Raw genomic sequence first — 14,252 nt, 5'->3', positions numbered from 1 at the left:
CAGCCCACAGCCAGTGAAAGGGTGATGTGGGGGTATCAAGTCCCATCCCAGCCTCAAAGCTCTTTGTTGCACCTGCCCCAGCTTAGTGCTTCCCTCTGCTCAGTCCTGCCTCCTTCACTCCCACAGAGCGGCTAATCCTAAGAGCACCTTCCAATTAACTTCTTGCAAGGAAATTTCTCTCAGAGCCTGCTATCCAGAGAACCCAACTAACCACACTTCTAAATTGTGGAGCTCCCAAAGATATATTTAAAAAAATATGTTATGTGCTCCAGGTGTCAGGATTATGCTAGCTAAAGCATTCTAGACCTAAAAAAGGACCCAAAGACCAGCCAAACCTCAATATTTCAGATGAGGAAATTCAGGCCCAGATGTGATACGTGATTTTTAAGCAACCAGGAACCAGGGCTTGCTGCCTTCTCACTGTGTGGTCCTGAGTAGACATTATCCTCATTTTACAGATAAGACTGGAGGCACTAATAGTACACCTTATAGAACTATTGTAATTACTAAATAAGACTATTTTTAAAAAATGCTTTGTAAACTGGAATTCAACTGAACAAAACTTTAACATTCAGAAATGTTTATGTCCATAGAGATTTCTGCATACATTCAATTAACAATAATAACTGGCACTTATCATGAGGCACTGGTCCACTTTACACACATTCTTTTATTTAGCTATCAAAACAACCCTATGAGGTAAGTACCATTATTATTCCCATTTTATAATGAAAAAACTGAAACACAGAAAGTATCTTGTAATGATTTTACCCTGTGGTCCTAATATCACCTGACCTTTCATATGCATCTCATTTGGAGTCTGACGTACTACCAGTGTACCAGGAGGCCTTCCCCATATGCACTTCATTTGGAAAACTAATACTCCCCAACACATTTTTGTCATCTCCATCCTTAGTTTGAGTGGCCTCTCCCTTTCTCCTTCATTCTAATGCCTGAACGCAAAAACCTCTGATAATGGAAGGCAACACTGCTCAAGAGATGTTTTCCATCCAAAATGTTCTCTCCTCTTAGGAGGAGGATGGTCTAAAAATTTCAAAGACCAGGAGAATCTGATGGTGAGTTCAAGTCTCTAAGGATTTGTGGAAAACAGGTGAAATACCAGCAGACCAGAAATAGGAAAATGTGACTTCAGTTTTCTAATACAGGACAGAGACAGATGTCATAAAGTATATGGACCATGTGAGTTTGTCATGTTCCACACAAGATTCTAAGACAATATCAAATGGGCTGCTGGCAAGGAAATAGGTTACTAAGATCAAATCACACCAGCCTAACCACATTTTCTCTTCTGATAGTGACTAGACTGGAAAGGCAGAAAATGGTCTCTGAAATCAACACATACAAGTATTTGACAGTGTATGGTGATAACCTTGGAGACAACATTGAAAAATCCCTGTCAACTGAATGGAAATCTCTGATGGTGTGCTTTGTGAGTCTCTCTCTGTTCAATATTTTCACCAGTGTCTTTGATTAGGACACACACATAGCAGGCTCATTAAATCTGCGGTTGACCAAAGTTGAGCTGCAGAGTTAATATGTCAGAGGAAGAGTTGGGATCCAAATAATGAGGTAAAGCTTACATAAAGAGATCTCAAGTTTAAATGTAGAGTTCTGTACATCCAAATACCCCCAAACAAGTAAGTACACGATGAGAAAAACAGACAAAAGATAAATGTGTGAAAAAAGACTCTAATTTTAGTTGACTTTATGCAAATCATCAAGTTCTCAAAAACCCAATGCAGTCTCAAAGTACATTTTAATGAAAATATAATATCCTACAGAGCGTAAAGATCATCCAACTCACCTAGAATATTGTACTCAGTACCTTTAAGAGGTACATACGTAGTCAAACCCACACCGCTGAGAGAAAAATGACCAGAATGATAAAAGTACTTGAATCTCTGTCATACAACAAATAGCTTAAAGTACTGGCAGAAACAAATCACTATTTTCATGAGCACTATCTTCAGACATCGTTACTGCCTGGAAAGAGGACTCCACTATCAAGAGTTAGAATTAGAACCAATAGGTGAAAGTTAAAGTGGGATAGATTTCAGTTCAATGTAAACATCAAATTTTTAACAATAAAAATGAAATGGGAACCCTGGAGGTTAGAGTATCCCAAAATTAGAGACTAAATAACTCGGTATACGTGTCTTACAGGGGGCTTTCGTAGAAGGGCTGCTGAATGATGTTCCAAGAGTCCTAATTCTGAATTTGTATTAGCACACGAAGGAGAGAACACCCAACCAGCCAATCTGCACTTCATAACTGTCTACTATTCTTAGCACTGTGAGAGGTGTTGAAGAAGGAAATGTGGCCTCTATCCAAGTTGGGGAGACAACACTAGCATGTATCAAATATAACCAGATACAATTGTGACAGTATAGAATTCCATACTATGCAGTCGGGTCTGACTGAATGAGCACAGAGGCCCAGAAAAGAGTCATCATTCAGAAGCAGAATAGCCAAGGAAGGTCCCATGGAGGTAGCCAGATCCGACGTGAGCACTGAACAGTGGAGGATGTGATCACAGGGAAAAGAGGGAAGTCCTGAAACCCAGGGAATACACAGAGACAGGTATGAGCATGCCCACAAATGGCCTGCCAGGTCCCACTATGGCAGAAGGAATGTGCTGGGAAAGATCAGACAGTATGAGTAGGGACAGAATAAGGAGGGCCTTGACAGCCAGACAAGGAGTTCAGACAACATGGCAGGAAACAGATCTATTCAGTTTTCAACCACTCAAGCAGCAGAAAAAAAAAACAGTGCCTAAGGATGAGTTAAAAAACGGAATGCAAGGGGAGCCTGGGTGGCTCAGTCGTTAAGCGTCTGCCTTCGGCTCGGGTTGTGATCCCGGGGTCCTGGGATCGAGCCCCGCATCGGGCTCTCTGCTCAGCAGGAAGCCTGCTTCTCCCTCTCCCACTCCCCCTGCTTGTGTTCCTGCTGTCGCTATCTCTCTCTGTCAAATAAATAAATAAAATCTTAAAAAAAAAAAAAACGGAATGCCAGATGAACAGGGTGAGATTAAAAACAGGGAAATTAGGTAAGAAGTGAGAAAAGCCTAGACCAGGATGCTGAGGTTAGAGGGGATGGAGAAAATACTTCTAAAAATAAAGTCTACTGGACTCAGTCACTGGCTTCATATGGGGAATGACAGATAAAGCAGAGATAACTCAGAAAAAAAGCCAAAGGTCTATGTTTGCATAATTAGAAAACAGCAGTAATTTTGAGGGAACAGACAGATTTGGTTTGGGACAGGTTTCATGATGACAATACTCTGCAGGGCCCTCTTCAAGACTGGTAACTGGAGATAACATTTGTGGAGCTGGCAGCAGAAACCAGACAGCTGCAGATAAAACAGATGAGCCACATAGATAACCACTGGCTAGGCTGCCTGGAAGCCAGGGCTCACTACTCATTCTGAGCACATATCCAATTCTTGCAGTGTCATATTCTCACAGGAATGAGGCTAGGATGCAGCAAACTTACTTTTGTATAATACAGAGTTCCCAGTGAGAAATGCTCTCCCCCTTTCTCTCCATATCTTTCTTACTCTTCCAGGCACACATCAAGGCTCAGTTCTTTTATAAAGCTTTTCAGTCTACCCCACCCCCAACACGGTCTTCTCTCTGAACTTTTTTTTTAAGACTTATTTGAAAGACACACACACACACACACACACACACACACACACACACACACACACACACAGTGGGGGGAGGGGCAGAGGAAGATAATCTTGGAGCAGACTGTCCACTGAGCGCGAAGCCCAACTCGGGGCTCCATCTCACCACCCATGAGATCATGACCTGAGCCGAAACCAAGAGTTGGAAGGGCACCCGGGTGGCTCAGTTGGTTAAGCATTTGTGTTTGGCTCAGGGTCCTGGGATTGAGCACCGCATTAGGCTCCCTGCTCAGCAGGGAATCTGCTTCTCCCTCTGCCCCTCCCTCCACTCGTGCACAATCTCTCTCTCTCAGATAAATAAAGAAAATCTTCAAAAACCAAACCAAACCAAGAGCTGGACACTTAACTGACTGAGCCATCCAGGCACCCCTCTGAACTTGCATTATTTCTAGTACTCATCGCCTGTGTAAGTACATGTTTCAACAGTTGCATTCACATTTTCCTAATTTTCTAGCTATTAGCCAAACCTCCAGAAGCACACTGAGAGCCTAGCCAGTGCAGTAAGCAGGACTAAACTAAAGCATGCATGCTTCTATTGGGGAGTCTTCGGAATGTTCTCTATCTTCTTCACCAACGAGTAAAGTGTTTTAGAATCATGGGACTCTACAAAGGCCTTGAAGCCAAACTGCTACAGACAGTCCTCACTGCTGCTCTCATGGTCCTGGTTTATGAGAAACTGACGGCTGCTACCTTCACAGTTATGGGGCTGAAGAGTGCCCGCAAGCACTGAGACACCTCACACTGCAAAGTGCAGAAAGATGTTCAAGATGGGGGGGTTCCTTCTGTGTGAAGGGAAGTGATTCTCTTTTTATTCTTGCTGTGTGCACCATGAACTTTACCCTCATTGGCTGGAAAAGCGTCTAAGGGTAAACATGGAATATAGCCAGCTGGACCTGTCCACAACTTAATTTTTATGATGGTTGGTTGAATTTTGTGGGGGAGGTTAGTCTAATGGTCGTACAAAAAAAACCATTACTGAAAACCTGAAGATGGAAGTTTGTGGGTGTTTACTGTTTTTCTTAAGGTGAATGGACTTTCTACTTTCTGTAATCTTTTCCAGTTAAAATCTTTCTTAAATTAACCAGCTGTTCTTTTCCTCTGATTCTAGGGACACATTTAATACCATATAATTCTCCTCATATACTTTTCTATGTTTTAATCTTGGTATTTCCTCACTAAAAATATTATGATTGTTCCACACACACACAAAAAAAAGCATGCATGCTTCTAAAAATGTACTGAATGACCAAAGCCCAAGAGGAAGAGAAATAAATCCAACTTTACTGTGCACGCCCCAAGTGATAAATAGACCACTGAACTCAAAAGATTCTGGGATCTTGGTAAGCGCTGATTTACATACAAATCTGCAAGCAGTCTTGCCTACCACTTTACAACCAAGATGAGACAATCCAGACTAACCTGACATCCTCCTTCCTGCTTTTATATTTTCTGGGTCTTCACCCACACCTACCTTTCATAAGCTCCAACTTTCCAACTGTTATGTGATTCTACCTAATCTTCTCCACCAACTCTTCCCTCCAATCCATAAATATGCCTACACTGCCTTCTCTCCCTCTTTCCACTCTCCTCAAGTACCACCAGCCAAATCCAAACTCTTTCAGCAATCTTTGCTATTTTTCTAAGGTTCCAACCTGTCTCCATCCCTTTACTACCAAAATGATTAGAACAGAAATCTTCTCTTGCTGCCTTCTTAACCACTCTGTAATCTGGCTTTTGATGAAACTACACCCATCCTGTAAAAGTCAGGTCCAATGTCATCCTCTCTAGAAATCTTTGATTGCCCCATATCTGGAAGTATTCATTTCCCCCTTCCAGCATGTTATTATACCTCTTCTCCTGCAGCACTTACTCTCCACCTAACATTATAGCTATTTGTGCTCATCTCTTACCTTCCCTATTGGACAAGAAGCTCCTTGAGGGTGGTGACTAAATCTGATTTATCTTTACAATCCTATTACAAGTTCATAAGAGGGAGCTCATAAATCTTGACTGAATGCACTTCTAATACATATATAAATGTAACAGAATACAGACCACTGAGCTAAGAAGCAGGAGACTTAATAGTGTGACCTCAGGCAGATCCCATCTCTGGACTCAGGCACCAAAGTGAAGAGGAAGAGTAAGGCTCTCTGAGATCCTATCTAACTCTAACATGATATGACTTCAGTTAAAGCCAACTAGCACAGAAAAACAGGAACCCAAACTCTCAGCCCCATATTCCTGGTTTCTTTTGGTCCCCAAAACAAGTTTTTCCTTTCCATTTTATTTCTCAAGAAAAAGTATCCTGGAAGATTACATCACTTCATGCTGAACAACTGGGGAGGAGAAGAAACATGGATCGCAGCTAACCCCATCTAACTGCTAGGTGCAATCCCTGTGCAGTCACTTTCCATACCATGTTAGGGTGGCTTCAGCAGCATCCTTTACCCTCATAGATGCAGGGTTTGGCTCCTTATCTCCTTTGTACTTGACCTCTTGCTCACTGTTCTTGGACTTACTTCCTGAAATACCCAGTTCCACAATCTCCAATACTTCCTTAAGACAGTCCTAGAAGCAGGAAAGGCAAATCAGTTTTTGTAATAAACCTATCTTATGAGAAGATAAGGAAATACAGCAAAATGCTAACAGTGGTTGTGTTTTGGTGGTGGGCTTCAGTTTCCTTCTCACTTTAAAAGGTGTATGTTAATTTCACAATAATATAAGAAACTTTGCCCCCCAATTTTTCTTTAAAGAACTGAATTTGAATGTTCAGAGTTAGATAATAAATGATAAATTCAATTCAATCTTATCAGTTATAATTCTTATAAAATTACCACAGGCTATAAAATCAGGAAAGCCCAAGTTTAAGAGATAGAACAGTAATTCAGTTAAACCTGGGGTGGTTTAAGACATTAAGTCACTAAGATTAAAAAAAAATTCAGGAGCAAGATGGAAACCTAAGACATTAGATTATCCAAAGGGAAGTTCATCAGTTACTGAAATTTTTAAGTAATTCTTGGTACCATAACATTAGAAGCCATAATGAAAATAACTAAGATTTAATCAATAGTATTATTTTAAAATGATACAAAGCTCTCCATAAATATTCAATGAGACTGATTCCTCTTATTTACACTATGAATTCTTGATAACCACCTGCCTCCCTATAAGGAAGATATTAAATGGAACAATGGCAAGGGAAATCAGCCTAGATATATCTGTGCCTACTTGAAAGTGGAAAATATGTGTGAAATGAAATTTTTAATATACAGGCAAACCGTTACAGCAAGCTGTGCAATAGGTCTGCAACCTGGCTCCCAACTGCCCTTCGAAGTTTGGCAATGGGTGACCAAAGTGCCTTCTGGCCATCTCAAAGCTACCACATCCTTTCAAGAAAGAGTTTTCTTGATAGTTCAGATAAATTAGTCAAGGCTCCATCTTTCAAAAGAACTTCTCTATGGATTAATTTGCAACCAAATATAAGCATGATGACAATTTTTGAGTGGAGCCCAAAAGGACAAGTGTCCTACCAAAATATAACAAGTATATTCAGTTTAAAGTATGCAATATTGTATTTAAATATTCTCTTTTAAGGGCATCTTCCCAACATACATTTTTGTTTCTCCTTCCTGTTTTAAGACCTAGTAAACTAACCTTTTCATCAAGCATATCAGGGTGCTCTGTCAGCCAGACACAGAGACACTGAAAAGCTGCTACTATCATGGAGTGCAGATCCCGGGAGTGGAGAGGAGCTGGCCGACTACACTGGTACACAATGTAGCTGCACACGGAACTGATGGCTCGCTTCCGGTCTCCGGAGTCAACCACCACCTTTACCTGAGCATATTCATACGGGGAACACAGTTAGCCAGGAACCACTGTACTGATTTCAAACTATCTGCACTGCAGCCTGGTCTTTCTGACCCTGGGATACACCACAGGAAGCCTTGCTTTCAAAAATTTTATTTATACAAAGGCACCAGGGTGGCTCAATCGGTTGTGTCCAACTCTTGATTTTGGCTCAGGTCATGATCCCAGGGTTGTAAGATCGAGTCCCATGTCGGGCACTGTGCTGGTGGTGGAGCCTGCTTGAGATTCTCTCTCCCCCTCTCCCTTTGCCCCTCCTCCTGCTCGCTCTCAAATAAATAAATCTTAAAAATAAGTATTATTTATACAGAGAAATATTTCAGATATATCATCATAAAATACTCTATAAAATCAGAGAACATTTTTCAAACTCCAACACAGTTATTTCATTTTAGCATATTTTTTCATTGGCTAAAAACCTAAACTCCTGGGGTGCACCTATCCATCATCGTCAGATATCAAAAGAGTATCTGGCAATGGAACGTGTATACATTTCCGAAGCCCCCTAACCCAACCCTGCAGTAATGCTCTATGGGCTATAAAGTTCTGTATAGCTGCTCGGATGTATAATTAACATATAGGAAACTACACATATTTAAAGTGAAGAATTTCATAAATTTTGGCATAAGTATACACTTGTGAACTATCACCACAATCAAAATAGTGAAAAATATCCATCACCCCCTCAAATATCCTCATGCACCTTTCTAATCCTTTTTTCCACTCCTTTATGCCCCTTCCTTAGGTTACTACTGATCTGCTTTCTGTCAATACAGGTTAATCTGCATTTTCTAGAGTTTTATACAAATAAAATCATATGTATTGTATTCTTTTTTGGGGAGGGGGTCTGGCTTCTTCTACTCAGCATAAATATTTTGAAATTTATGCACATTTTTATGTGCATTTATTAAAATCAGATGATCATACAACGACACAAAATGTCATGTTGAAAATTTAAGGGTATTATAAGAAAATACAAAATCAACAGGTAGGGGCGCCTGGGTGGCTCAGTCGTTAAGCATCTGCCTTCAGCTCAGGTCATGATCCCGGGCTCCTGGGATTGAGCCCCGCATTGGGCTCCCTGCTCGGCAGGAAGTCTGCTTCTCCCTCTCCCACTCCCCCACTTGTGTTCCCTCTCTCGCTGTGTCTCTGTCAAATAAATAAATAAAATCTTAAAAAAAAAAATCAACAGATATTCTATTATCATGTGCAAATAAATAGGAAGTACTGAAATGTTTCCTGTAACTGAACAGCAAAAGTATCATTCATAATCTTTGAGCCTATTAAAAAAAGTAAAGTTCACTTTGTAAAATTTCACTTGGAGGCTTACTTTTGCACACTCTGGATAAAACTATGTTTGAGTATAAGCAACACTGTAATACCCATATCAAGGAGTTGAGAGATACAGGAAAAAGAGTCATGGTCCAAAGCTATTGGGCTAAAATAAAAGGACTGTTCTCCTCACCTTTGCCAGGCCAGAAAGGAGCTCTAGAGCTGCCAGTGATATGCTCATGTCTTGCCGCCACTGGGAGTTGAGTCTTTGGGTGACAAGATGAATGCTGCGAATCAGGAGCCCAGCAGCTGAATCTGTATTAAGAGCTAGGATATAACCCCAATGCCACATCCCACAGGGAGGGAAAACAACTAAGCATTAGTAACGAGAAGCACAGCATTCCACCAGGCACAGACCACAGCAGCCACAGTGAGCACGACGGGCACCCACACAGTGCTATGCTCCCCACCCCACTGGCCTGAGCGTCAAGCCTGACTGAACAACAGTGCACAGGGCACACACACTGGACCAAAGCAGCTTCTAGCTCCCAGCTCAGGTACTTTTACACAGACATCCACTAGGATTTGGCAGTTCAATATATCTTAAAATTTCTTAATTAACTCATAGAGAGTTACATTTTCAAAAAAACAATGAAAAGGCTATCAATTATTTCCTTGGAATTTTATAGAAAAAAGAATTCACATTTTAGAATCTCCTCAGATGTTAGGAATACCCTAAAACATCTGTTGAAATTATTTTCAGGGTTTAAACTATCAAAAGTCACATGCAATGCCTTTTCAAACACATTTTAACATTTAATTCTCTAAAGCTACTTTAATGTTTCTTTAAAAAAAATTAAATAACCAAGTCAACATATTTTTATTTGGCCTCTAGTTCTACATTTAAGTAATTACTACTTAGCTAATAATAAATTAGGACAAATTAAACTGATTTTATAAAGGAAGCTTTAGGGACATTATACCTGTCGATCCTATCAGAAAGAGGGCAGTGACAACAGAAAAAGGAATGATCATTAAAGAGAGACATTCATGCGACACTAACACAAATCTGGATTTCTTAGTAAAAACTACTTTACGACATTACAAGCAGAACTCACTAACACCAGTTCAAAAGGCTGAAACAAACAATAATCACTTCAAACATTTATATTAGAACACATAAAATAATTCAAAAAGTTCTTTAGTTCAGAAGTGTTTTAGAAAGCATGAAAAACAAATTTTCACCCACAGTATACTTAAATCCATGAACATAATGAATAAGTTAACAATTTAAATAACTGCTTTATAAATGCAATATTTAAATTTGTTTAATAACCTTAACATAATGACCAGATGTATTTGACATGCTCAAGGATACTTAAAGCAAACTGAAACATGCCTGGACTCCTAGGCTCATGAATTTTCCAGATAATTAAAAAATTAAATTTACATCCAAGGATCTAGATTTCATTCCAGTCATGTTGGACTAGCACTCACAGATTCAATACAGTATTAATAGTCATGTATAAAAAAAAGGCACCCACAAATTCACAGAACCCATAAAGTAAGTGCCAAGGTACAGGACATCACTGAAGAGGATGCTCTGCTAGCAAATGTTTCCTTACTTTTGCTTAAAATTTATAGGGTATATAATTTTTAAACACAAAGACTCTCTCCTCTGGGTTCCATCTAATGTATATTTTATCACTTCACGTACCACACTGCAATAATTGATGTGCTGGCTATCCCTATCATTAGAGCCTGAGGCAGAGCACGTTCTATTTCTCCATATTACCAGTATCTGGTAAAAGAATCCATAAATTTTTCCTGACCCCCCCCCACTATAATCATTTATAAAATCTAATAAACTACCCAAAATCTAGCTACTAAAAGCTATAGAGGTAATTTTAAAAGATTTGTTTTCTTTTTAAAAATCTTTTAGACTAATAAGTATTAGGTTAAGTATTATACTTAAATACATTAAAATCATGAACATTACAATTTTGTTTAAAAAGATTGTTTTATGAATCTGGGCATTAAAACTTATTCAATAATCTTTGGATTTCAAAAAAGCAAACATGGCTTACCATAATCCCTTAGGAGAGCTTGAGCAGGTCTTTCACTATCGGGAGTTGTGGGCTCTGTGCTTCCACCACTTGCTGAACTAATACCACTATTAGTGCGACTATGACTCTTCAGGTTATTCTCTCCACCACCCTAGTCAAATAAAAATGGATCAAAGATTTGAGAGCTACATCCAAAATTGACAAGTACAGATAGAAGTCAGTCACTAAAAGCCATGTTGATAAAACAGAATGGGCCAACTAAGTAGCACAAACTGATATACAGATAAAAACTGAGAAGGAGGGGTGCCTGGGTGGCGCAGTTGGTTAAGCGTCTGCTTTCAGCTCAGGTCATGGTCTCAGGGTCCCGGGATTAGGCCCTGCTTCGGGCTCCCTGCTCAGCGGGGAGCCTGCTTCTCCCTCTGCCTCTGCCGCTCCCCCTGCCTGTGTTCTCTTTCTGTCAAATGAATTAATAAAATCTTAAAAAACCGGACAAGGGATTAAAATTATTGTGGTGTTTTTGCGTAGACACCATCTACTGAAGGGTATGAAGGGTCTGATGATTATGGGTGTCCATTCTGGAGTCTTCTTTGCTGCTGTTTATAAAGGGCCAGCCCAAGACCTTTTCTATCTTCACTAGACTTCACTAGCTAATGACTCTGGGCCCTTAAACAATTACCCTATGCCTCCTAAGCAAGACTTCAGGAGTACAAGCTTAAAAAAACAAAACGCAAATAAACAAACAACAATAACTTTCAAATGTAGTTACATCATAGAACACAAACAATAAGATATCATGGTTAGTATAAAGATTAATTTCTACATGTATATGGGCTAACAAAGGTATCTGTTAAAGGTTTCTCTCATTTTCCCCCATATAAACAAAATTCATTATATCCAGATCAGTTGACTATTATTAGCTACCTACTGGGATACAAATATAATTTCCTTAATAATAATTTGATCACCCATCCTACATCTACCCAGCTCATTCCAGTATACCCTATAAATTTCCCCTCTCTCCTGCCTCTACTCCAGGTGTGGGGATCACATATCCTGAAGCCAGAAGCAAGGGTCAGTGGGAGTCTCTGGGAAGCTTTTTTTTTTTTTAAAGATTTTATTTATTTATTTGACAGAGAGAGACACAGCGAGAGAGGGAATACAAGCAGGGGGAGCGGGAGAGGGAGAAGCAGACTTCCCGCTGAGCAGGGAGCCCGATGTGGGGCTCAATCCCAGGACTCTGGGATCATGACCCGAGCCGAAGGCAGACGCTTAATGACTGAGCCACCCAGGCGCCCCACTGGGAAGCTTTTTTAATTTGGAAGTACTGGTGCTTTAGGGGACCTTCAAACTTTGGTCTAGAGGAGCTAAAAGAGCTGATGAGATGGAAAAGAATAAACTCAATACTTGTTTCTAGACAGCATTAAATCTACTAGGGATAGAAGGAATTATGGAATAGGAGGCTTTTCCTAGATTACTCAAGCCAGTTCACCAGCACGGCAAAAGAAGTTAAGAGCTTTAAGTAGAGACTGCCCAGAAATAAAGACTGTATCTAGCTGAAATTTCTCTCATGCAGAATCTCTCAAGGACCTGATGAATGGTTGAGGAAACACTCAAAGGTAAGAAACCTCAAAATATATATTTTAAAATATGATCCTTCTGAATCAGTGAGCTGAATTTACAAACAAATGCCTTTAAAAATCACAAGAACAGGGGCGCCTGGTGGCTCAGATGGTTGGGCGTCTGCCTTCGGCTCAGGTCATGATTCCAGGGTCCTGGGATCGAGCCCCACATCGGGCTTTCTGCTCGGCGGGGAGCCTGCTTCTCCCTCTCCCTCTGTCTCCCCCCTGCTCATGCTCTCTCTCTCTCCGTATCTCTGTGTCTCAAATGAATAAATAAAATCTTTAAAAAAAAAAAAAAATCACAAGGACAGACATTTTGGAATGCAATTTACATAAAATCAGATGTTGATATTCTGACAGATTACATGTGGTATGCTTCTTACCATCTCCATTTGGCAACCAATGGCTTCTAAAAGTGCTGAATCTTGAACAATATTTAACATTGCCCCTGTAACAGCAAAAAAATGCATTTTATTTAAATACATGACAAGAATACTAAAATGGCTAAAATATCTCAATAGAGATAAGAATATGATTTTAGCTTACTATTCTTGAAATGTCCATAAAATTACTAATAAATCTATTGACTGGTATGAAAAAAACACTCTTTAGAAATGCCCTAATTCTGATCTGCCTTCAAGTTTTAAAACCACATTTTCTAAAATAAACTTGAAGGTCAAACTTAACTATATAAAAACATGACCACTATCAGATATTTTTAAACTGATATTTAAGACCAGATGTAAACATCTCAATTTCAAGGCTACTACAAACTAAGAAAAATTATTATGGAATACTTAAAAAAAACAGATTCTGTTCTTTTAGAAATAAAAGAAAAATAACAAAATAAAAATCACAGCTATATCTTTCTGATCAGACTGCCTTTTTTAAAGATTTGCTTATTTATTTATTTATTTGAGGGAGAGAAAGCAAGAGAAGGAGAGGGTGTGAGTTGGGGGAGGAGCAGAGGGAGAGGGAGAATCTCAAGCAGACTCCTTGCAGGGCACAGAGCCTGGGGCTCGAGATGTGGGGCTTGATCCCATGAGCTATGAAATCATGATCTGAGCTGAAATCACCAGTCGGATGCTCAACCAACTGAGCCACCCAGGTGTCCCTGATCAGACTGCTTTTTAAGAATGATTAAAGCCACATGGTTCAGGGTTACCCCTGTCTGCATATTCTGAAGGCAAGCTACACATATTTACTATCAAGGAACTTACAGCCCTAGAAAGGCTAGAACAGAAATAAGATGGTGAGCCTAGCACACTGCTTCTCATCTCAGTATGGGAGTACTCTTGTCCACAATGGATAAAGAGAGGACAGACACAGCTTTGCCAATCTACGGCAAGAGTTGACAATTGACTCTTCCTTGAAATGTACACATGGAGCTCTTCAGAACAAGGGTAAAGCAAAACTAAATAACAACTCTGTAGAAAATTATCTGATTTCAAGTGATACATTATTTGAATAACCTAAAACACTACAACTTGGAGGCCCCCTCATAGCAAGATTTAACCTCTGTTCTTTCAACTCTTTCAAAATGAAAGGATTTATTCTTCCCTATTTATTCCACCTTCTCACTGCATAACATACTATACTTCCCAAACACTCCAACTATTCCTGCTACCACCAATTCTTTGGCCATGACATTTCCTCTCCTGAAATGAAATCCTAACCTCATTTCTGCCTATTCAAATTCTGCCTTAGAAGATAAAATTT

General features: G+C 39.7%; 1 protein-coding gene and 1 long non-coding RNA gene across 11 annotated transcripts in view; one reads left to right on the top strand and one right to left on the bottom strand.

Moving 5' to 3' along the window:
• LOC144379288 (uncharacterized) overlaps positions 1-14,252 on the top strand; it is a 1,054,371-nt gene that overhangs the window by 725,563 nt on the left and 314,556 nt on the right. The gene's annotated exons all lie outside the window — the stretch shown is intronic.
• RALGAPB (Ral GTPase activating protein non-catalytic subunit beta) overlaps positions 1-14,252 on the bottom strand; it is an 83,207-nt gene that overhangs the window by 30,629 nt on the left and 38,326 nt on the right. For 3 of the 8 annotated variants that reach the window (XM_078057179.1, XM_078057182.1, XM_078057183.1), the window contains 5 exons: positions 12,917-12,981; positions 10,927-11,065; positions 9,042-9,175; positions 7,364-7,546; positions 6,126-6,277 (listed from right to left, as the gene is read on the bottom strand). In XM_078057179.1, coding sequence (XP_077913305.1) covers positions 6,126-6,277; positions 7,364-7,546; positions 9,042-9,175; positions 10,927-11,065; positions 12,917-12,981 — 673 coding nt within the window. The remainder of the gene's footprint in view (positions 1-6,125; positions 6,278-7,363; positions 7,547-9,041; positions 9,176-10,926; positions 11,066-12,916; positions 12,982-14,252) is intronic. The other 5 variants (XM_036101582.2, XM_036101586.2, XM_036101584.2 and 2 more) reach the window with 3 other exon arrangements.

Source organism: Halichoerus grypus, chromosome 10 (genome assembly GCF_964656455.1).
Source record: "Halichoerus grypus chromosome 10, mHalGry1.hap1.1, whole genome shotgun sequence".
Taxonomy (NCBI): Eukaryota; Metazoa; Chordata; class Mammalia; order Carnivora; family Phocidae; genus Halichoerus; species Halichoerus grypus.
This window is presented reverse-complemented; position numbering and strand designations above follow the sequence as displayed.